General features: G+C 47.3%; 1 protein-coding gene and 1 pseudogene across 3 annotated transcripts; one reads left to right on the top strand and one right to left on the bottom strand.

Annotated features, from left to right (window-relative positions):
- Positions 1–205: 205 nt before the first annotated feature.
- Positions 206–21,409, bottom strand: Ttll13 (tubulin tyrosine ligase like 13). Of its 3 annotated transcripts, none has more exons than XM_048434910.3 (15): positions 15,352–15,590; positions 14,588–14,855; positions 13,852–13,892; positions 12,039–12,157; positions 9,931–10,061; positions 9,382–9,538; positions 8,873–9,016; positions 8,242–8,327; positions 7,691–7,922; positions 6,908–7,092; positions 4,285–4,470; positions 2,668–2,848; positions 2,213–2,392; positions 1,324–1,642; positions 206–944 (listed from the first exon to the last, which is right to left on the bottom strand). In XM_048434910.3, the coding sequence occupies exons 2-15, from the start codon at positions 14,842–14,844 to the stop codon at positions 685–687; spliced, it is 2,478 nt and encodes an 825-aa protein (XP_048290867.1). In that variant the 5' UTR covers positions 14,845–14,855; positions 15,352–15,590; the 3' UTR covers positions 206–684. The 3 variants fall into 3 exon arrangements, with proteins under 3 accessions (XP_048290867.1, XP_048290870.1, XP_085538707.1); XM_085682581.2 differs by having other exon boundaries at positions 803–1,167; XM_048434913.3 differs by lacking the exons at positions 14,588–14,855; positions 15,352–15,590 and adding an exon at positions 19,799–21,409.
- Positions 19,372–19,487, top strand: LOC125400855 (U6atac minor spliceosomal RNA; annotated as a pseudogene).
- Positions 21,410–21,521: the final 112 nt, after the last annotated feature.

A 21,521-nucleotide genomic window follows, 5' to 3' on the forward strand; every position in this document is an offset into this window, starting at 1 on the left:
GGCAAATGGTCTCCCTAGCCATTTAAAAGAAAACCAAACATTTTGAGACTGAATTATCCTAGCCTTGAGTTCAGCTTCTTCTTGCCTCAGCTTCCCAAGTAACTAGGATTACAGGCCTGAGCCACCACGCTGGGCTTCCCTACTGTAACTGTGAGAAGAGCTTGCCCCAGACGCGAGGATCGAAAGGAGGTACAGGACGCGCCTGGAAAACGACATAAACTTTAATAAAAAGACGAGTTCATTGCCCAGAGCCGCCCCTCTGGCACAGGCTGCCCAGGCCTGCCTGATTCTGCCACTGTGGCAGGAAGGGCGGACCCTCAGCAATCTTCTGATGGTGACTACACCGTACCTTGGGCATTTGACTCCACCGGGAAAGGAACTCCTTGTTGCCCAGTGACCTCCAACCCCAGCGTTCAGACCCACTGCTTAGCGAGAAACCCAGCCTAAGGCTTGATGAGCAGAGAGATGCCTTCATGCTGGCCTTAGCGCTTCGTCTTTTAGTCTTTACCGATTCCCCAAAGAATCTTAGAATGTTGAAGAATCCTTGGTGTCTTTGGGTTTTGCCTTTTGCCAACAAAGGTCCTGGCCAGAGCTTTTCAAACTGGAACTTGGTGGCAGTCTTTCAATGAGCAATGTGATTGCAGGCCATTTGCTTTTTTGGTTGCATGCTGGGCGTCCCTTCTTTTACCTGTGTTGGGTGATGTTGAGGAGTGGGCTGGAATGCTGCAGCACTGGCGCAGAGGCAGGGCAAAGGGTGAGATCCCCAGCCTTGGCTCCTCTGTGTTCAGAGTTTACCATGGAGGGCAAGGTGCAGCATTCGGTCCATGAGTCACTTTGCTGTCTTTCAGGCTGGAGAAGATAGCCCTGCTTTGGGGTTAAAGTGGGTGGCACTGATCCTGACAGGGCTCGGTTTATGGCTTCTAGCCTTCTGCTGGCTTGGCCTTCTGCGGTAGAAACATGGATTCCCCACTAAGTTGGAGTACTCATGGAAGAGATGTTCTCACCTCTTTCCCAACTGTGGTCCAATTACACAGAAGAATGGTATCCCATGCTTCCCTCCAGCATCTTTACCACACTGTGTTTTAATTAGTCTGTTTACGTGTCCATTTCCCTGTCAACCTCTGTTGAAGACTGGGGCTGTTTCTGCCATGTCTATCACCAGGGTCACTAAATAGAAGGAAGTAGATAGGTGGGTCCACTGCCTTCCCCCATTTCTACACTACCGGGCGTGCCACTTTTTGTCTTGGGAGCATCCCAGCTATAATATTTGCTACTGGGAATTTACACCAGTCAAAGTGACCAAAGCTAGTTTTGTATACTTACGGCTAGTGAGCCTGACTCTAGAGCTGGAAAAATACTGCTTCCCAGATTTCTTCATTGACAATGAACAGGGCACAATGGTTGCTGGATCTCTTATCCAGTTGACGCTCTTGGGCTGCAGATGGTACCGAGAATGCTGTGCAATTGCGGGATTCATGCTTGACAGTGGCCCTAAGATTCTGGGGATCAATTCATGGGGCCGAAGTGGTTGCAGGAAATGAGGAGGGACCTGTTCTGTGGCAGCCCCTCTCAGGAACACCAATGGAACCAAATTCACAGGTTGCAGTTCCTGACTGCCCAGTCCGTCCTGGAGAAATCTAGGCTAGAGGAGAAGAGCAGCCCCTTACCATATTTCTTGCGAGGCTTGGTAGAATGTTGGAAGAAATACGTAACTAAAAAACAGAACAATCTCTTCTAGGCCACAGCCACTGTTTAACTAGTTGTTCTTTTGGGGTTCAACAAAAACAGAGGGGCCAACAGGTTTGTTACTAGCCCAGGGAATAGTGAAAACGGCAGCTGTTTTGTTGGCCCAAGACTGTTTACTTAGCTCCCATTAGAGCCAGGGCATTGGCAGTGCTAGGGCAATTACATAGAAACCACTGGGCATGTGGTGGTCTTCTTATTTATCAGTCAGAAGTTGCGGGTTACTATGAAATAGGGATAGAGAGAGCACATCTTTTTGCCATTGAGAAAGTTGGGAGCTGCACTTTGCTGGGTGGCAATACCAAACCCAAGGGAGCCTGGGAACAGCTGTCATGGGACCAACAGACCCTCTCCCAGGCTCCAGTGACAGATACCATCACATAAACCTCCTTTGGTGTAACCACCACCACGTGTTGGTGTCACAGCCCTTGTTCCCTGGCTTTGTGAGAGGCTTCGCAGGGACCCTCACCCGATACTCATGAAGCTTTCTGTGGCCCCGGTGGCTGGGGTACAGCATGCGGGTGAGCTGCTCTACAATACCCAGGCTTCGGATAAGATTCTCTCTTTGTAACAGGAGCTTCATCCGCTCGAGTTCTTCCTCTTCCACTATGTCCTGAGGCTGCATGGTGTCCAGGTGTGCTGGGATCAGCTACGAGACACAGGATATCCAAGATGAGGCTCACACCGTCAGCAAGGACGGCTGCAGGGCCTCTGCCCCGCTCTACCTCTTTCCCTCCCCAGACCCTACTGGAAGGTTCCCTTAGCTGTCCATCCTTTCACCTTCTGTTCCAAAAGGTTAGATTCAATCTACTAGTTAGCGACTCATCTCTCTCAGCAAGGAGAGGAGAGGACAGCGGGGAGTCCCTTCTCTAGCGGTCCCAATTGAGTTTCGTGTTAAAAGAGAAGAGCCACAGCCCCTGACACCTCTTTCTCCCGGTTCCGGTTCCTATAAGCCAAGTTGGTGATAAGGCTCCGTGTTCCCGTTCTGGATCGGCTCTTCTCCCCAGCTGATTCACCCTGGTTCTGGTCCTTGTTTTCCTTTCGCTTTTTGGTGCCTGGGTTCTCCTGCTGTTCCTGCTTTAGACGAATCTCTTCCAGTTGCTGCCTGGCAAGACACAGCAGTTTCAGACACTGGAGAGAGATGGTGTGGGGAGAAGGGGGTGCGGGAAGGAAAGCAGGATGGGCTAATACAAGGAAAAGGTGTTGTTGGAACTGATGAGAGAGAGTCCAGGAAGCGCACTAAAGGAAAGACTCATTAAGAATCTGTTGGTGGTGTGGGGTGACAGCTCAGGCAGTCAAGTCCTTGACCTGAATTTAGGCCTCCTAACGTGCGTTAAAAACAAACAAACAAACAAAAAACAAACAAACAAAAACATTCAGGGCTGGGAAGTGGTGGTAGTGGTGTACGCCTTTTATCCTCGCAGCACTCTGGAGGCAGAGAGGGTAGACCTCTGTGAGTTCAAGGCCAGCCTGGTCTACAGAGTGAGTTCCAGGACAGCCAAGGCTACACAGAGAAACCTTGTCTAGAAAAAAAAAGTTAGGTGTGGTAGCACACATTAATCGGCACTGCATAGGCAAAAGTAGGCAGGTCCCTGGGATTTTTGCTGGTCAGTTAGCCTAGCCTAATTGGTGAGTTTCAGGCCAATGAGAGACTCAAAAACTAAAGTGGGCCAGACATGGTGGTACACCCTTTTAGTTCCAGTATTAGGGAAGCGCAGGCAGGCAGAACTCTATGCGTTTGGGGCCAGCCTCATCTATACAGCAAGTTGCAGGTCAATCAAAACTATATATCGAGACCCAGTTTCACAAATACAAAACTTATGTCAGGTGGTGGTGGCACATACCTTTAATTCCAGCACTCAGGAGGCAGAGGCAGGCAGATCTATGCAAGTTCATGGCCTGCCTGGTCTACAGAGCAAGTGCCAGAATAGGCTCCAGAGCTACACAGAGAAAGCCTGTCTCATGAGAAAAAAAAAACAAAAAACAAAAAAAACAAGATAATAATAATAATAATAAAGAATAAAAGCAAAGTGGGACTGGCAGGATGGCTCGGCTGGTTGGCAAAGGTGCTTACCACCAAACCTGAGCACCTGAGTTATGGTACTGGAACCCACATGCTCGAAGGAGACAACTGACCCCTGAAAGTTCACTTCACTTCCACACGTGCACCATGGTATACATACACACGTACATGTACACATGTCCGTCCATCCATCCATCCATCCATCCATCCATCCATCCAATAATAAGTAAATGTGATCTTGGCATATGTAAAGATACACCAACAAGATAATGAACAGCTAGGGACAACATCCAAGGTTGTCCTCTGGCCTCTACATGCATATACGTGCATACACACACATCATACATTCAAGTGAAGGCATGCATGTATGTGCCTGGACACAGAGAGAGCCTGTTAGAGTTTTTTTGCTCTATTTCTCCTTTCTCAAGTCTGTGGCTTCCTCTTCCCTGACTGGAGAGCAGTTCAACTTCAGGATTTGCCCCTAACCCCCTGTACAAAGGAAAATGCAGCCAAGGTACCTGGCACACTCCTCTCTGGCCTTGGAGGCAGCAGTCTCCTGGAAGAGAGAGCCATTGTGCTTGAAGAAGGGTGCGTATTTCTCTGAGTCAGGCCCAGGGTAGATCCGCCGGTAGCCCCCTAGGTGGGAGTCTTCATATCGTTCCTGGTCCTGCATGGCAGCCTGGGATGACACAATCTGTTCTCGCCTATGGGAACCAAGCTCAGGGAAGTCAGAGAAGGGCTGTGTAGGGAAGCATCTAAGCTCATGGCCAGCCCCACCATGTACGTAATCATCAAATTAGGTCTGGTTTCCAGGATTCTGATTCTCATCCTAAGCACAGAGTGATCTATTCATAAGCAAACAATCTAGTTACCACAGTCTTTCGGGTTCCTAATTGTAAGAGTAATACCCATTTGTCGCAGAAGATGTAAAAAAAAATAAAAAAGATTAAACTAGATGTGCTGCAGGTTTATAATCCTAACACTGGGAAGGCGGACGCAGGAGGAGCTAGAGTTCAAATCCAGCCTCAGCTCCTTAGTGAGATCAAGGCCAGCTAGCCGGCCTCATGCTTATATCGGGAGGCACACACTTCATTCCTAAACTGTGAAAAAGAAAAAAACTTGTGTTTTTAACATTTTTTTTGGTTCATTTGCTTGAGCCAAGATCTTGTTAAGTGGCTCAAGCCAGCCTTGATCTTATAACCCTCCTGATTCTCCCTCCTAAGTGCTGGAAGTGTCCTGTACCATGACACCAGGATTCTTTTGTTTCTTTAGTACAGTATTTGCCACACATTTTCCCCACTAAAGATATGATCCATTCAGATGTGCCCCCCAATCTTTTGGGATTATTTGGGGTGCTCACAATTATCCCTCACCCCCATTCACCACACAAACATTTGAGCACCTGCTATGTGCCAGGCCCTAAGGCTATTTCAAGGAATCAAATACACTTTGCCTCTGTACATCAAAATGCAAACACAGAGAAAAACAATGGTATTCTCCAGATTAATTCAATTCAATTTTATGTCTCGTGCACAAAAATATAATTTCGGTATTAGCAACCAGTTGTCATGTTTGTAACCTATTTTATATGAAGATGGTGGGTGACAAAGAATAACTCAACCTAGTAAACAACTGGGCTGTTTCCTGTGTCATTATCACAGGGATTCTCAGGAATTGGTTTCTAGATGAGCTTGAGAGAAAACAAACCAGTTCTCCCACAAGGTTCGGTGACATCGTGGAGGAGGGCATGGAAAGAGCATGCTAGAGGTGAAGACACAGACAGCACAAATCAGACTCAGTGGGTTATTAAAAAAAAGAAGTTCGGAGGGTAAACCTGGGAGGAGTTAAGGGGTTGCAGTGGGGGGGATGGATTTGATCAAAATATATTGTATGCATGTATGAAACTCTGAAGAATAAATAAAAATAGTAAAAACAAAAAAGTACAAAACCAAACATCTTTGAGTTATGGTGCATCATTAGTTCAAGGCCTACCTGGGCTACCTGGGCTATTTTGTATATAGCAAGAACATGTGTCAAAAAAAATAAGTAACAGGCCTGGCGGTTGTGGCGCACGCCTTTAATCCCACCACTCCGGAGGCAGAGGCAGGTGGTTCTCTGTGAGTTCGAGGCCAGTCTGGTCTACAAGAGCTGGTTCCAGGACAGGCTCCAAAACTACAGAAAAACCCTGTCTTTAAAAACCAAAAAAAAAAAAAAAAAAAAAAAAGGAACAGAACTAAACAGTCCCAACCAGCTAATCACACTACATACAGTTCCTTACAAGCCTAGTGAAGAAAGCTACAGAGTGTGACTTATTTAACACTCTGGGTAGACAAGGAGGAAATATTTTATATAAACACATTTAGACTTTTTTTAATATTTACTTTTACGTATATAGATGTTTTACCTGCCTCTATGACTGTGCACTGTGTATGTGCAGTGCCCACAGAGGAGGGGGTCAGAGCCTTTAGGACTGGAGTTACAGATGCTTTCAATCTACCATCTGGGTGCTGGGAGTTGAACTCAGGTCCTTTGGAATGGCAGTCAGAGAGCTTCTTAACCGCTGAGCCATCTCTCCAGCCCCACAATAGACTTTTAAATGCTTGTACAAGTATGAACAATACAATAGTAGCATGGGTCAGCTGAAAACCATTTGCTGCAGGAAAGGGGCATGAAAAAGACCACTCCATGTATTTTTTAAAATATGTCTCTACAATATGTAGTGTATTATCTATGCAAAAAAAAGTTTTTAAAAGCTAATCAGCTCCTTATGGACTTCTCCCTCTCTCAAGAAAGTAATAATAAAGAAACTAAATGCCTACCAGGACCTGCGAGGTGGCTCAATGGGTAATCACTAATGAGAAGCCTAAGGACCTCAGTTCAATTCCCATAACCCAACATGTGGAAGGAAAGAACCAACTACCACATGTTGTCCTCTGACCACAGGTCTGGCGTGGCACAGTACAAAACACACACAAAAAATAAACACGTATTATATTAACTTAAAAATAAAGTGGACACAGTGCCGCACACCTTGAACCCCAGCAACTGGGAGTTTGAAACCAACCTGGTCTGCATATCTAGTTCCAGGCCAGGCAGAGACCTGTCTGGAATAAACAAATATCTATCAGGTACCGGGCACACCTGGCTTCTCGTGGCTGTTGGTGACATAGGAAAAGCCGCTCCTTGACTCGTCGCTTGTCTTCTTCAATCACCTTCTTCTTGTCGCAGCCCCGGAGGTTGACAAGGTTCATAGCATCACAGAGAAGTGCATCTTTCACCTCTCGGTCCAGGCGGGAGTCTGTGGTGAAGCTTGGGGAGTGGTTGACCTGCCGAGAGGAAACCTTGTTGCCCCTTTCCCAGACCACTTGAGTAGGTGGTGGTCTCTCGCAGGTCTAACTGGGGGCCTGGGGAGACAGCTCTCTCCTGTGGCCTGAGCCAACAACTGAGGAGTGGTCTGACCCTTCTACAGGCTAGGAAGAGACAACCAGACAACTGGACTCCAGACACAGGGTCCTGAAGGGCAAGACTCACTTAACCAGCACTGGGAAATCCTGACTATGGATTGCTGTGTTTGTTTGCTTGCTTTTTTTTCCCCTTGGGTTTTGAGACTGGATTTCACTGAATCCAGGCTAGCCTCAGATTCACTCTGTAGCTGAGACTCATTCTGAAATCATCCTCCTCCTTCCTCTACTTCTCAAGTCCCGTGATTATAGGCATGTACCACCATGTCCAGTCTGAATTACTGTTGTCAAGGTCAGAGGCCACCAGTGTTTGTCTCAGCAAATGGTAGAAGTCATGCTTTCTGGTTCTTGCCCACCCTGAGACTTCTGCCTCCCCATCCTCCCCATTCTACCATGTCAGTGCACTCCTTCCAGGGCGAGGCCTCGGACTTTGGCTTTGGCAAGTCGAGGAGAGAACTCTTACCTCAAGAAGCCAGGGCTTGAGCTTGTGGTCCAGTAAGATGTCAAAACCCAGGATCTCAAAGCAGGCACATGTACCTCCACACAGATATTGGGGGAAACAGGTTCGGTAGTTGTGGCGAAGAACAGAGTGGGCTGAGATGATGGTTTTGATGATGATGTCCTCGATGTCCCCCCACAGCTCTCGGGGGTCATAGCTGTGCTCTCGCAGCCAGGCATTGAGTGTCGACAGCTTCCTATGAGGCCCAGTGCTCAGAGGAAGACCAAGTTCCATGCCAGCAGGGCCTGGCTGCAGGCAGGCAGGAGGCTCCCTGGCGTTAACCCCAATTCCATGTCTAGGACCCTGGGCTTCAAAGGGCTGCTAGCAGCTGGGGGCGAGGATTAGTTATCAGGGCTGTAGGTTGTTGAGTCTGTGCTTAGAGCTCAGACACAGGACTAGGGACTTAAAAAGCAGAGACTCCTAAGAAATCAGCTTCCCAAGAGCCGGGTTTCATGGGCTCCTGACACTGTGGGACTAATGGCAGAGGAAGCAAGGGAAAACAGAATAGAGGATACCTCTTACTGCCCACAGCATCGTCTCGGACAAAGTTCTCATTGTGTTTATTGATGGCGTAGTTGGTCAGGTGCATGCAGACATCCTCCTGTGAAGTGAATGGCCCTGGATCGGCTCAGACTGCCTCTGTGTGGCCTCTCCGGCCCTTTGGTGCTTCTTATTACCTACTGCTCTGCCCCAAGTTTGCTCATCTCCTGGCCCTCTTTACCAGGGACTGTCCTGTATGATCCTGGGAAAGAGGCTGTGCTAGATAACTTCAGAAAGAACCTTTCGGCCGGGGGGGGGGGGGTGGGGGTGGCGCACGCCCTTAATCACAGCACTGGGAGGCAGAGGCAAGTGGATCTCTGTGAGTTCGAGGCCAGCCTGGTCTACAGAGTGAGTTCCAGGACAGGCTCTAAAACTACACAGAGAAGCTCTGCCTTGGAAAACAAAAACAGAAAACAAAAAGCAAACAAACAAAAAAGAACCTTTCCTCAGTCACCACCCAACAAGGGCTCCCCCAGGTGCTATGGCTCTCACTGGCTTCCTTCCTTGGTCTTGGCTGACAATGACAAACCTTTCTACCATGCTTGTCCCTAGAACCAAAGCACTCATGGCAACAGAAGAGAATAGGGTACCACCCTGCCTCCTCACCAGGTTGTTATGGCTAGGTTCCACATACGGCATGGTGGCGAAACGGGCCAGGCCTTCCTCATACATGAAGATCCGGAGAGGGTCACAGGAAGTGATCAGAACATAGATTCGCATGTCAAACTTGAAGCCATCAATGAGGAAGGGCTAAGAGCGTGCAAACCCAGAGGGAATACTAATGAACTTCTGAAGTGCTTATCACATGCAATATATGGCTATTACAGGTGCTTCCAACACATAACACACTGAGTCCTCACAATAATCAGATAAAGTAACAGTGAGGAAACAGCACCAAGGAAAGGGCCAGAAAACTGCTCAAGATCCTATGTCTGGGAATTGGGGAAGCTGTGAGTCAGATCCAGGCTGGCTAGCTCTGAACAATGGCTCTAGTCTGTAAGATGACAAGGACAGCAGAGAGGGCAGGAGCCTATGCTTGACTTCTGCCCTGATGTACAAGGGATAAGGCATGCAAGTGCGGGGAAAGGCCTGGGGGGTTCCGAGGTGGCCTTCACCTTGGTGATGTACTGCTGGCAGATCATATGCTCTCCTGGCTTGATTTCCTTGGGGGTTCTGGTGATAAAGATGCCACGGCCCTGACAGCCGCTATCTGGCTTGCAGATATAAGTGCGGGTTTTCCGCTGACGACCGTAGGCCTGGAAGTCCCCATAGCTACATGCAGAGAGAGGCCAGTCAAAGGGTTTCTGTGCATCCTGTCTGTCCTGGGACCCCCATGGCCATCTTCTTGTTCTCTATTTCCAGGCTCTTCTTGGAGCCCTTAGCCTTGGACCCACTTTTGCTTTGGTGAACTGAAACTTTCTTTTTTTTTGAGACAGTCTCTCTTTGTAGCCCTGGCTAGCCTGTACTGGCTAAGTTTGGCTCGACTCAAACTTCCTGAAATCCACCTGCCTCTCTCTCCCGAGCACTGGGATTAAAGGCATGCGCCACCACTCCCAGTCAGCTGAATCTGTCTTGGTCCAGTTCCAACCCTCTTAAACACATCTGGGTCACAAGACCACAGAGAGGGACTCCTCATCCTGCCCCCAGGGTCTCGGCTCACTCACTCTGCAGGGAGACACCAGGTTCGCGGGAAGATGTTGTACTCAGTTGGGTAGAGCTTCTGCATGCGGTTGAGGTTCCGAGCCAGCAGATCTTTGCGGCAGATCTCCGTCATGCCAGGGAAGTGGTTGATTTTCTGAAACAGAGTCAGTGGGTTATACTGCCCCTGCGTGGCAGCTCCTAGGACCTGGACATCCCATGAAGCCATAGAAAGATTGGGAAGGAAAGGAATAAGTTCCATTGGAGGGGAGCACTGTATTTAGTCAGCAAGGGTGAAACAGGAAGCTTCCATTAAGGCAGGCAGGAAGTCACGCCATTGTCTCTCCCCAGTACACCAAGGCTGAGAAAGGAAGAACAGCTGGAAACGGGTGGACTAGCCAGGATCTTTGTGCCCTCCAGTCACCTTGCTCAGTCCTGTCTGGAGGTAAGACTCCATGATGGGGCCTTTGAGTAGTGGGCATGAGGTCCTAGGTTCAATCTCCAAAAACACGCACACATACGCACATACACACACTGACTTTTTAATAGAAGAAGAATGATACGTGATAGCACAAAGAAATAAGGAAACATTTACTTGAAGACTTGAAAACACCAAGGAGAAAAGGAACTAAGAAGACGATAGGGAATGCATGCCACAGCACCCGGAGACCACACAGCACGGATGGGGTGTCTGCTGGGCCCTAAGCTGTTCTGGGACGGAAGGCGGAAGCGAAAGACCGGTGAGCACATTCAGCTGGCGTCCTCTGTCACTAGCTATGCCGACTCTGTGTTCTAAGCCTTCCTGTTCTCTTCTTAACAAACTGCTATCTGCCACTCAGGGATGTTGAGGGTTTAGTGAAGAAGCAATATAAAAACGCCTCGCAGTATCTGACCGATACATAGGAGTCCTGTGTGAAGGTTATTACTGTTAATCCGTAATCCTCATCTGACAGTTGCTCCTGCAGTTGCGGCTTCTCCAAAACCTGCAGGTCCTCTCTTCTAGCTTCTTCCCTTAAGACTAGGTTGGGATAAGTTTCAGTGTCCTGGGCCCCCCTTCTGGAGTCCCTTAAAGAAGCCCACAGAACCTTTTTAATGAGTCATGTGCCGCATAACCACATTTCAGATAAAGACAGACTAGAGACCCAACGGTGTTCCTAGAGAACCCCATCATCTAGCGACTGGGCGGACATCTGTCGACTGCACTTACAATGTTCCCACGATGAAATCGCCTCCCAACCCGTTCCTTGCAAGTGTGTCCTCGTCATTAAGCTGCACACGGCTTCACCAGACATGATGAAACCCGTCTTGTTGTTGTTGCTGAGCCAGGGTCTTGATATATAACCCAAGATGTATGGCCTCAAATACCTCATCCTCTTGACTCAGCTGCTGACTACTGAGATTACAGATAGTCCTGTGCCACCATACCATGCCCAGCCCCATGCGTACAGTTGCTGGCTGTCTCTATCTCCTGGCCCCCTTCTCTGTCGGGAGTGTGTGTGTGTGTGTTTCTTTTCTTTTTCTTTTTTTTCTTTTAAGACTGGGTTGTACTTAGGCTGGCCTCGAGTTGCTCCTTGAACCTTGTTTCCACCTCCCAAGGGCTGGGACCACTGGTGCCTATCACCACACTTGGCTCTTCCATGCTACCTATCACCCATGCGTGGCTCTTCCATGCTCTCTTGGTAGATGTGTGACTCTAAGCTGCTTAGAGACGAAACCATCCGTCTGACTTAATCATTATCCTCCTCCCCACCTTTTCTTTTTAGATCCTGGAAATCAAACTCAGTGCCTTCTGCATACCACAGAGCACTGAGGTTCATCCCTAGACTTCTGCTCTTAGCCCTGAACCAGCTTTCCAGGTCTCGCCCCAGGATGGGCACACCTGCTCTCGATGAGGCAGGCAGCCTCGCCAGATGCTACCAGTCAGAGCAAATAATATGACAGGGATGGGCCCACCCACCGCCTACTTCGGGTAACAGAAGCTCCAGAGAGCCAAGAGAAGAATAATTTTATTGGAGCCAAAGACCTGGGGGTGGCCTCCCTGTCTGTATAAGTAAGGTGCAGCAATGGGAAGAGACAGTCTCCCAGTGCCAGGGTGGGAATGCTCCTTTCGGATGCGGGGCCGGGACATTGGTACCTGAAACCTCTTCATGTCCATGACTCGTTCCAGTGAGACAGAGCAGTCTGTCCAGTACACAGTCCACTCTTCATCCTCCCCCACTTCCTTCAGGCCACACATTTGGGCTGCCCGGCGCACTGTAGAGACAGGGAGATCAATGCTGCCAGCCTAGGTACCAGCCATGAGCCCTGGAACTCTAGCTGGGCTGAAGAAGGAACAGACCGGACCAAAGAGCAGATTGTAAAGGCATATGGTTCTTACCCCAGCATCTTAGTTACCAGGCTGCAATCTCAAGTTCACGAGGCTAGCAGAGAAAACAAGAGACAGACCTCTGCTGCTCTGGGTCAGGACTGTGTGGATGGATATACAGCTGACCCTAGGTTGGATGGAGCACACTGGCACCTAAGACTCTGAGTGGCTCTTTGTACAGATGTCAGAAGAGGAGAGATGAAAACCCTGACCTACCTGGGTTATTACTTTTGATTGTTAAGCCCCCTGAGAGCCTCTCAAGGGAAAAATGCGGTTTTCATTTTTGTGGTGTTGGAGATTAAACCTAGGACCTTTTTTGTTTTGTTTGTTTGCTTTTTTTGTTTGTTTGTTTTTTGAGATGAGGTTTCTTTGTAACTTTAGAGCCTGTCCTGGAACTCACTCTATAGACCATGCTGGTCCCGAACTCAAAAAGATCCACCTGCCTCTGCCTCCCGAGGCGTGCGTCACCACTGCCTGGAAAACCTAGGACTTTTTGCATGGTAGACAAGTCCTTTACCATTGAGCTATGTTTTCAACCTTTCAAAAGCTGCTGGTAGCTGGATGGTGGTAGTGCACAGCTTTTAATTCCAGCACTTGGGAGGCAGAGGCAGGCGGATCTCTGGGAATTCGAGGCCAGCCTGGTCTACAAAGCAAGTTCCAGGTCAGTCAGGGATACTCAGAGAAACCCTGTCTTGAAAACAAAACAAAACAACAACAGAAAAAGATTTTTATTGTTTTTAATCACATGTATGTGTGTGGGCACATGTGTGTCAGGTCATGCATGTGGAGGTCAGAAGATGATTAGCAGGAGTCTCCTTCTGCCATGTGGGTCCCCAGAGACTGAACTAACGTTGCCAGCCGTATGGACAAGCGCATGTATTAGAGCTTTCTCTCCAGTCCCAAAAGTAGCTTTAACTTTTCTTTATGCTCCTTATTTGAAGGGTAGAACAATGGCGACATTTCGTCAGATATTTTTCATTTTGTTTTTTTGCTGGCTATGTAACCAAGGAACCTATGTAACCTTGAACTTCTGATCCATATGACTCTATCTTCCAAATGCTGGGATTATAAGCATAAGCTACCAGGACCAGTTTAATAGGGTGTTGAGGATCAAACCCAAGGCTTCATGCATGCTAGACAGGTATTCTACCAATGAGCTATATTCTTAGCAATCTTTTTATTTTATTTTTTAGTTTTTATTTGGGGGACGGCAGGGTTTCACTATGTAGCCTTGTCTGTCACTTGCTCTGTAGGTCAGATTGGCCTAGAACTCAGAGATCTGCCAGCCTCTGACCCTCAAGTGCCTGGCTTGTGTGTGTGTGTGTGTGTGTGTGTGTGTGTGTGTGTGTGTGTGTGTGTTTGGTTTTGCCTGCTAACTGTGGAGATACCTTCCCTACCAGTGTGACAAGCTGCTATAGTGACATCTCAGCTGCTAGGAGCTAAGCCTGGGGACACCCAGGAACCTCGGTGTAGGTAGTAGGTCACCAGGGAGCCAGGGGCTGGGAGAATGACTGTGGCTGTCCCAGGAATAAGAACAACCCCTCTTGCACACACAGCTGTGAAAGATGGGACCAGCACTTACCACTCTCATACTTGCAGTTGGTCAGGTTGATGGCCAGGGATCTGAAATGAAGGGAGAACAGAAATCAGACAGAGCAGGAGGGCAGGGGAGGCTCCAGGCTGCCGGGAGCTCAGGTGAAGAAACAGCTAACGAATTTATAATATAAATTCATTTTCTCTAGCAGCATCTTAAATACCAAACCAACATGCCAAATCGCCAAGCTGGACAGACCCAGATGGTTCTGATTTTTTTTTTCTGTTGCAGCAAAGATTAATACTGTTCCAGTCTTTCGTTTCAAGAGGGGGTTTTTCTGTGTAGCCCTGGCTGTCCTGGAATTTGCTCTGTAGACCAGGCTGGCCTGGAACTCAGAGATAGCCTGCCCCTGAGTGCTGGGATCAAAGGCATATACCACCATGACCAGCTTTTTTTCCCCCCTTTTTTGATGAGCATTGGGAATTCAAACTCAGGCCTCCGGTGATGCACACTAGGCTCTCTTCCCCATGTAACCATTACTTCAGCCCATTGCTATATCGTTTTTTAATCAGGGTCCCAAATTGGCCTGGAATGAACAGTAATTCTTTTGTCTCAGCCTTCCTATTGCTGGGATTCATGATGGATGTGCATCACAACCTGGTTCTCCTCCTGTCTCCCAAAGGCTAATGTGAATAGCTTATATCCCATCATTCTCCCCTACCAAATGGTGGCCAAGGGGTGACTCTCTAGAGCCGGACCTGTTAGGTATCTGGGGGAAAGTTACCTTCGTTTTCGCTTCCTCTTTCTCCTCCCAACTTCCAAATCATCTGTGTCTGTTGCACTTAAAATTTTCTTTGGAATTTTCTTGGCTACAACAGATAAGGTAACCCCATTCTCAAACTCTTTATAGTCAGCTTCTGCAAGTGCCTGCTGGGAAGAGTTAGGGGTGGTAGCTTCCTCTCTAACACACTCTTCCTCAGACTCTTCTTCCTCAACATAGTCTTCCTCAGATTCACTGTTCTTACAGGTACTGGGCTCCATCCTCTTAGATTCTAAGGGGAAAGGCATGGGAATGAAATGTTTATCAGACCTCCTTCCCGGCCCAGGAAGTTTTGCAGGAATTCACCCAGAGACCCTTTATGGAGTTAGAAGAAAATGTTGCTCTTTCAGACCAATGTAGATTAGGTTGTTTCCAAGTACAGGGCTGTGGGGAGCACGGGATGTTGGTAGGATGTAAGCCCTGAACTAAAAGACCCCATCATCCAGGTCTACCCTGGGCCATAGGACACGCTGCAGTGCATGCAGAAGGGATCAGGCAGAAGCTACGACCGCGGCTGTTTTGTTTCCTGAATAGGAAAAGAGGTGTCTGACAGAACTGGAGGACTCTTTGCTTTAAAATATCCCTGATGATCAAAGGTTCTCGGGCCGGCCCTTTCTCTGAGCCAGGATTCAGTTTCCCTATGTGAACACGTCAGGGTCGGGCATCTAATGGCTGAGACCCTTTGAGCTCTGATAGAGGAAAGGAAACCCACGGCAGACACTGCCCACCCGAGGTTTCGAGGAGAGCTCAGGGGCTGCTGGAGCTGCCCCTAGCAGCCCAGGGCTGGACTCAGCTGGTCGCTCATGGCCGACCCTCGCCCGCTGCGGCTCTTCCTGGGCGTTGCTGGACGTCGGGGACCGTCTCTTCGTTCCACAGGACTGTCTGTCCCCGCCGTCGCGAGGGGGAGCCTGCTCCCCCTCGGGGTTAACTCCTAGCTCCGAGATCCTGGCGGCGGCGGCGCCTCCTTAAGCAAGCCGACGGCCGCCGCCGCCGCCGTCGCTATGGACACGAAGGCGGACCCTATTGGAGTAGCGTTCTGGGGGCGTGGCCTTCCCGGGAACCACACCCACTCTGGTGCCAGTCGAAGCCATCTTGGCCCCGGGTTGTCTGCTTTTGCAGCTGGATGTCAGAGTGCAGCTGGAGGTCAGAGTGCGAAGGAGCCCCTGATCAACCAAGAGGGATTCTTCCAATGCATTATAGGACTTGTAGTCCTCCTGCACTGGCGCCGATGGGCGCCTTCTCCACCCACCTTTCCTGGAATCAGATGGTCAAGGCAAACAAGTCTGTATTTGGGACAAATAGCTGCTTATGCTTCTTCTGCATTTTAGAAATGGTGCTATGGGGATGGAGAGGTGGCTCAGAGGTTAAGAGCACTGGCTGTTCTTCCAGAGGTCCTGAGTTCAATTCCCAGCAACCACATGGTGGCTCACAACCATCTGTAATGAGATCTGTTGCCCTCTCCTGGTATGCAGGCAGAACAATGTATACACAATAAATAAATCTTAAAAAAAAAAAAGTGCTGTGAAAAAAGTCCCCGCCCTTGATAGAGACATCAAGCAATTAGGAAACGAGTCTTCCAAAGTTTTCACTCCGGTTAACTGAAACAGTTCCATTAACGAATTACAGAATGGGGCCAGAGAGGTGGTTCAGCGGGTTAAAGTGTTTGCTGACAGGCCAGCGGACTTGAGTTCGACCCCTGGAACCCACATGGTGGGAGAAGAGAACCAGGGCAACACTAAGTTGTCCTCGACCTCCACACCCGCGCCTTGGCATGGAGCCCACCACCATAAACAAGTTTTTACTTGAACGACGAGGAAATAGTAGTTACCTCATCCAATTGCTCTGTTGTTATCGCCTTTCTATACCCGATATTCCCCCACTTTGACTTCCACTAGCCTCCTCCACCTATCCCAACCCAATGTGTCATTCAGATTATTTGTTTGGTTTTGGTGCTTTTTTGAGATAAGGTTTCTCTGTGAACCAGTCTTGACTGTCTTGGAACTCGCTCTAAACCAGGCTGGCTTCGAACTCACAGAGATCCACCGGCCTCTGCTTCCCAAGTGCTGGGAGGCATGTGCCATCACCACCTGGCTGGATTATTTTGTGTGGCAAAATCTAGAGAACGTGTTTTGTTAAAAAAAAAAAAAAGACAAACATTCCAGATGTTACATGAATATGAGTATTTTCTTCTTACTGAAAATTTGCCAAAGTAATTGGTTGTGTGGTAATGGAGACTTTTGCTTGCATGTATGGATATGGACCGCATTCTTGCCTGGTGCCTGTGCAAGTCAGAAAAAGGCATCAGATCCCTTAAGACTGGAGTTACACATGGTTGTGAGCTACCGCGTGGGTGATGGGAAACGAGCCTGGGTCCTCTGGAAGTGCAACAAGTGCTCCTAACTAGTGAGTCGTTTCTCCAGCATTTCTTTTTCTTTTTCTTTTTCGTTTTTTTTTTTTTTTTTTTTTTTTTGAGACAGGGTTTCTCTGTAGCTTTGGAGCCTGTCCTGAACTAGCTCTTGTAGTCCAGGCTGGCCTCGAACTCACAGAGATCCACCTGTCTCTGCCTCCCGAGTGCTGGGATTAAAGGCATGCGCCACCACCACCCAGCCTCCAGCATTTCTTATTAAGAAATTATTTTATGTGTGTGTCCATGTGCTTGAGTGTATATCTGTGGGAGGTCAGGAAAGGGTGGTGAATCCGCTGTAACTGAAATTATAGATGGTTGTGAGCTGCCATGTGGGTGCTGGGAGTTGTATCAAGGTCCTCTGGAAGAGCAGCCAGTGTTCTTAACCACTGATCCATTTCTCCAGCCCCCTCTTTCATTCTTTTAAAAATTTACTTATTTGTATGGGGGTTTTGCACACATTTATATATGTGTATCACATGTATGCAATGCCCTTAGAGGCCAGAAGAGGTTGTCAGTCCTCTAGAAATGGCGTTACATATGGTTGATAGTTGTGCTTGGAACCAACGCTGGTTCTCTACAAGAGACACGAGTGCTCTTAACTGCTGGGCCATCTTTCCAGCCCTGAGCCACCTCTAGACTCTCATTCTTTTATTCTTAAAAATCAGTATTCTATGTGATTAAAAAAGTATTATTCTAGCCAGGCAGTGGTGGCAAGCACCTTTAATCCCAGCACTTAGAAGGCAGAGACAGGCAGATCTTTGAGTTTGAGAACAGCCTGGTCCACAGAGTGAGTTCCAGAACAGCCAGAGCTGTTAGACAGAGAAACCCTATCTTGGAAAAACAAACAAATAAGAAACTCCCAAAAAGGATATTATATTTAAAAAATCTGCTGATCTTGTTCCTCCTTAAAAGGGTTTCAAGTAAGTAAATAAGCAAGCATTATAAGTGCAGGAAAAATTACCCTGAGATCTAAAATTTAAACAAATATTTTGTCATAAATAGGTAAATACATATTTATTTTGAAACTTGTATCATCAAACCCTTCCTTAAATTTAAGATGTTGGGGCTGGAGAGATGACTCAGTGGTTAAGAGCATTGCCTGCTCTTCCAAAGGTCCTGAGTTCAATTCCCAGCAACCACATGATGGCTCACAAACATCTGTAATGAGGTCTGGTGCCCTCTTCTGGCCTGTAGGCATACATGCAGACAGAATTATGAATACATATAATAAATAAATATTTTTAAAAATTCAAGATGTTGAATATGACATTTTTGAGAGTTCATAACTTAGATGTAATTCTCTAAGGTACATATGCTCAGTGTACAATCTTTTAAATTATATACCTATAACAAGAGAATGAAAAGTATGTATTTAGGCATTGATGTACCCTTGTCAAGGTTTTTTCTGTACTTCTCAAGATGATTGTAACTGACTCTGAAAAGTGATGTAATCTAGTAATAACTTCATAATTCAAGTCAAGGAATTTGCATAAAAAGTAAGGGTAGAGGTGTAAACGGAGGCTGTTCTGTCCTACCCGGTTCCACAGTCACTTTTAAGATAATCATTCAGAGGCTTAATACTTAATTAGAAACCCTTTGGCCTATTGCTCAGACTTATTACTAACTAGCTCTTACAACTTAAATTAACCCGTTTCTATTAATCTATATTTTGTCACGTGGTTTCATGGCATTACCTGTTCTCTAGTACATCTTGTTGCTCCAGTGGCTGGCTGGCATCTGCCTGACTCTCTCCTTCTTCTCCCTGTATCTCTGCTTGGATTTCTCATCTGGCTATATCCTGCCTTGCTATAGGCCAAAAACAGTTTCTTTATTAACAAATGGTAATAAAATATATTCACAGGGGGCTGGAGAGATGGCTCAGAGGTTAAGAGCATTGCCTGCTCTTCCAAAGGTCCTGAGTTCAATTCCCAGCAACCACATGGTGGCTCACAACCATCTGTAATGGGGTCTGGTGCCCTCTTCTGGCCTTCAGGCATACACACAGACAGAATATTGTATACATAATAAATAAATAAATATAAAAAAAATTAAAAAAAAATATATATATTCACAGCATACAGAGGGGTTATCCCACAGCACAGGGCTTCAAGATGGCTCAGCAGGTTAAGGAATTTAAGGTTGATGACCTGAGTTAGAGAGTCCTCAGAATAGGAGAAAACTGACTTCCCAAAACTTACCCGCTGATCTAGACAGACAGACACAGACACAAAGTAAATTAATAAATGTAATTTTAAAGTGAAGACTTGGGGTTGGGATGTAGATCAGCTGGATAGACTGATGCCCTAACATGCACAAAGCCTCCCATAAAACAGACGTGGTTGTGTTGTATGAAAGGAGAGAAAGTTAGCACTCTCCTTGACAAGGATGGAAGAGGCCCTTGGGACTAATAACATGCATATGGTTAAGGTTTAAAAAAAAAAAAGACATGTTGGCTTTCACTTGTGATCCCAGTGTGTGGGAGGTGGTGGCAGGAGATTCAAAAGTTCAAGGTCATCCTGAGCTACAGAGTGAGTTCTAGGTGTGAGCTAGAATTCCTAAAAAAAGGCCAGGTTTTGTAGCACCTACATTTAATCCCAGCATTCAGAGGGAGAGGCAGGCAGATCTCATGAAGAGTTCAAGCCTAGCTTGGTCTACATGTTAAGTTCCAGGACAGCCAGGGCTATGTAGACAAATCCTGTCTCAAAAAAACAGACAATCAAACAAAAATTAGATTTCCTGAGAAGAAAACTGTGTCTTCAAAGACTTACCCCATTGGAATGTTGGTTGGCTTGATTTGATCTTGTTCAAGTCTTGTGCAAGGATATTAGTCAGGGTTCTCTACAGGAACACAGCTTTGTTTATATATATTCTCTCTATATGTATAGGAGGTTGTCTCACTTGGGAGAACCCAAGAATCCAGCTGTTGTTCAGTCTGCAAGACAGCACGTCTCAGTAGTCTCCTCCTGGCCCTGGAGGCCTCAAGGATTCTTGGAGAGCTTTGGGTTTTCAGTCTATGTTGGGATCTCAAAGAAGTTGGTCCTAATATTTGTGGATGGTTTTGTTTTGTTGAGACAGGGTTTTCCTATGTTGCCCTGGCAAACCTGGAACTCACTATGTAAACCAAGATGACCTCAAACTCATAAATACTCTGCCTCCTCAGTGATGTGATTAAAGGCATTATGCCACCTTGCCGGGATGGGTGTTTTTTGTTTTGTAGACGGGATCTCCTCATGTAGCCCTGGATACCTTCCAAGTCCCAGAGAGCTGCTTCCTGAGCCTGGCTCAGCCACCACTCAATCTCTGAGCCATCTCTCCATCCCCTTTGTTTTTTTTTAAACAGGGGTCATGCTTGTACCTCAAGCTGGCCTGGACTTTCTGGCAGTTTCCTGCCCTAGCCTCCCAAATGCTAGGATTACAGGTGTGTGCCATCACACCTAACTCAGCTTTAAAAAACTTCCCAGACTGACTCAATCACAGGTAGGGTTCAGGGACTTAGTTGTTGAAAGATCCCAGGAGGGCCGTCAACTTTTCAAGACAGCACTACCCTCATGGAAGCTGCTAACTAGATAGACCAACTCAACTCTACATTGTACCAGCGTTAAGTCCTGGCCTCTCAAGTCAAGGCCTGTGCTTTGTGCTTCGGCCTTGACTCTGCTAATAGCTGCTTGACCTAAGAAAGTTGACTGTGTCAACAACCATTTCTTCACCTGCTAAGTGGAAGCAGTACAAGGACCAGCACTTCTTTAAAAAAAATTAAGCCAGGGGGCTGGAGAGATGGCTCAGTGGTTAAGAGCATTGCCTGCTCTTCCAAAGGTCCTGAGTTAAATTCCTGGCAACCACATGGTGGCTCACAACCATCTGTAATGAGGTCTGGTGCCCTCTTCTGGCGTGCAGATATAACACACAGACAGAATATTGTATACATAATAAATAAATATTAAAAAAAAATTAAGCCAGGCTACACTTTCGTCCCAGCATGCAGGGGCAGAGGCAGTTAGATCTCTGTGAATTCTCTGTGAATTGGTGGCCAGTCAAAGCTACATAAGTGAGACCCTGTCTCAAAACAAACAGAGCCGGCGGTGGTGGTGCCTGCCTTTAATCTCAGCACTTGAGAGGCAGAGGCAGGTGGATCTCAGTGAGTTCGAGGTCAGCCTGGTCTACAAAGCGAGTTCCAGGACAGCCAGGACTGTTACACAGAGAAACCGTGTCTCGAAATAAAACAAAAACAAAAGTAAAAGCAAAACAACAAAAAACCCAAACAGAAAACTTGTTAGGTTTGTTCAGTGCCCATGTGGGAAGTCAGAGATTGCAGGTGTTGGTTCTCCTTGAACGAAGTGTATCCTAGGGATTAAACTCCTGTCCTTGTACTTGATGCCAAGTACCTTTACCCCTGAGCTCTCTTTCTGGCCTATGACCAGCATTAAAAAAAATTTAAGGTAGAATTGGTATGTAATCTAGGCTGCCTTTGAGCTCACTAGTCACCTGTTAATG

This window comes from Myodes glareolus, chromosome 24, assembly GCF_982192425.1.
Source record: "Myodes glareolus chromosome 24, mMyoGla1.1, whole genome shotgun sequence".
Classification (NCBI taxonomy): domain Eukaryota; kingdom Metazoa; phylum Chordata; class Mammalia; order Rodentia; family Cricetidae; genus Myodes; species Myodes glareolus.

Bases quoted from the DNA above. Each gene is read 5' to 3' on its own strand.
- Ttll13 (XM_048434910.3), bottom strand. From the start codon at position 14,844: ATGGAGCCCAGTACCTGTAAGAACAGTGAATCTGAGGAAGACTATGTT. The intron at 7,093-7,690 runs GTAAGAGTTCTC...TCCTCTCGGCAG, and splicing joins TCAAGCCCTGGCTTCTTGAG to GTCAACCACTCCCCAAGCTT. The intron at 945-1,323 runs GTAAGTATACAA...TTTCTACCGCAG, and splicing joins TAGAGTCAGGCTCACTAGCC to AAGGCCAAGCCAGCAGAAGG.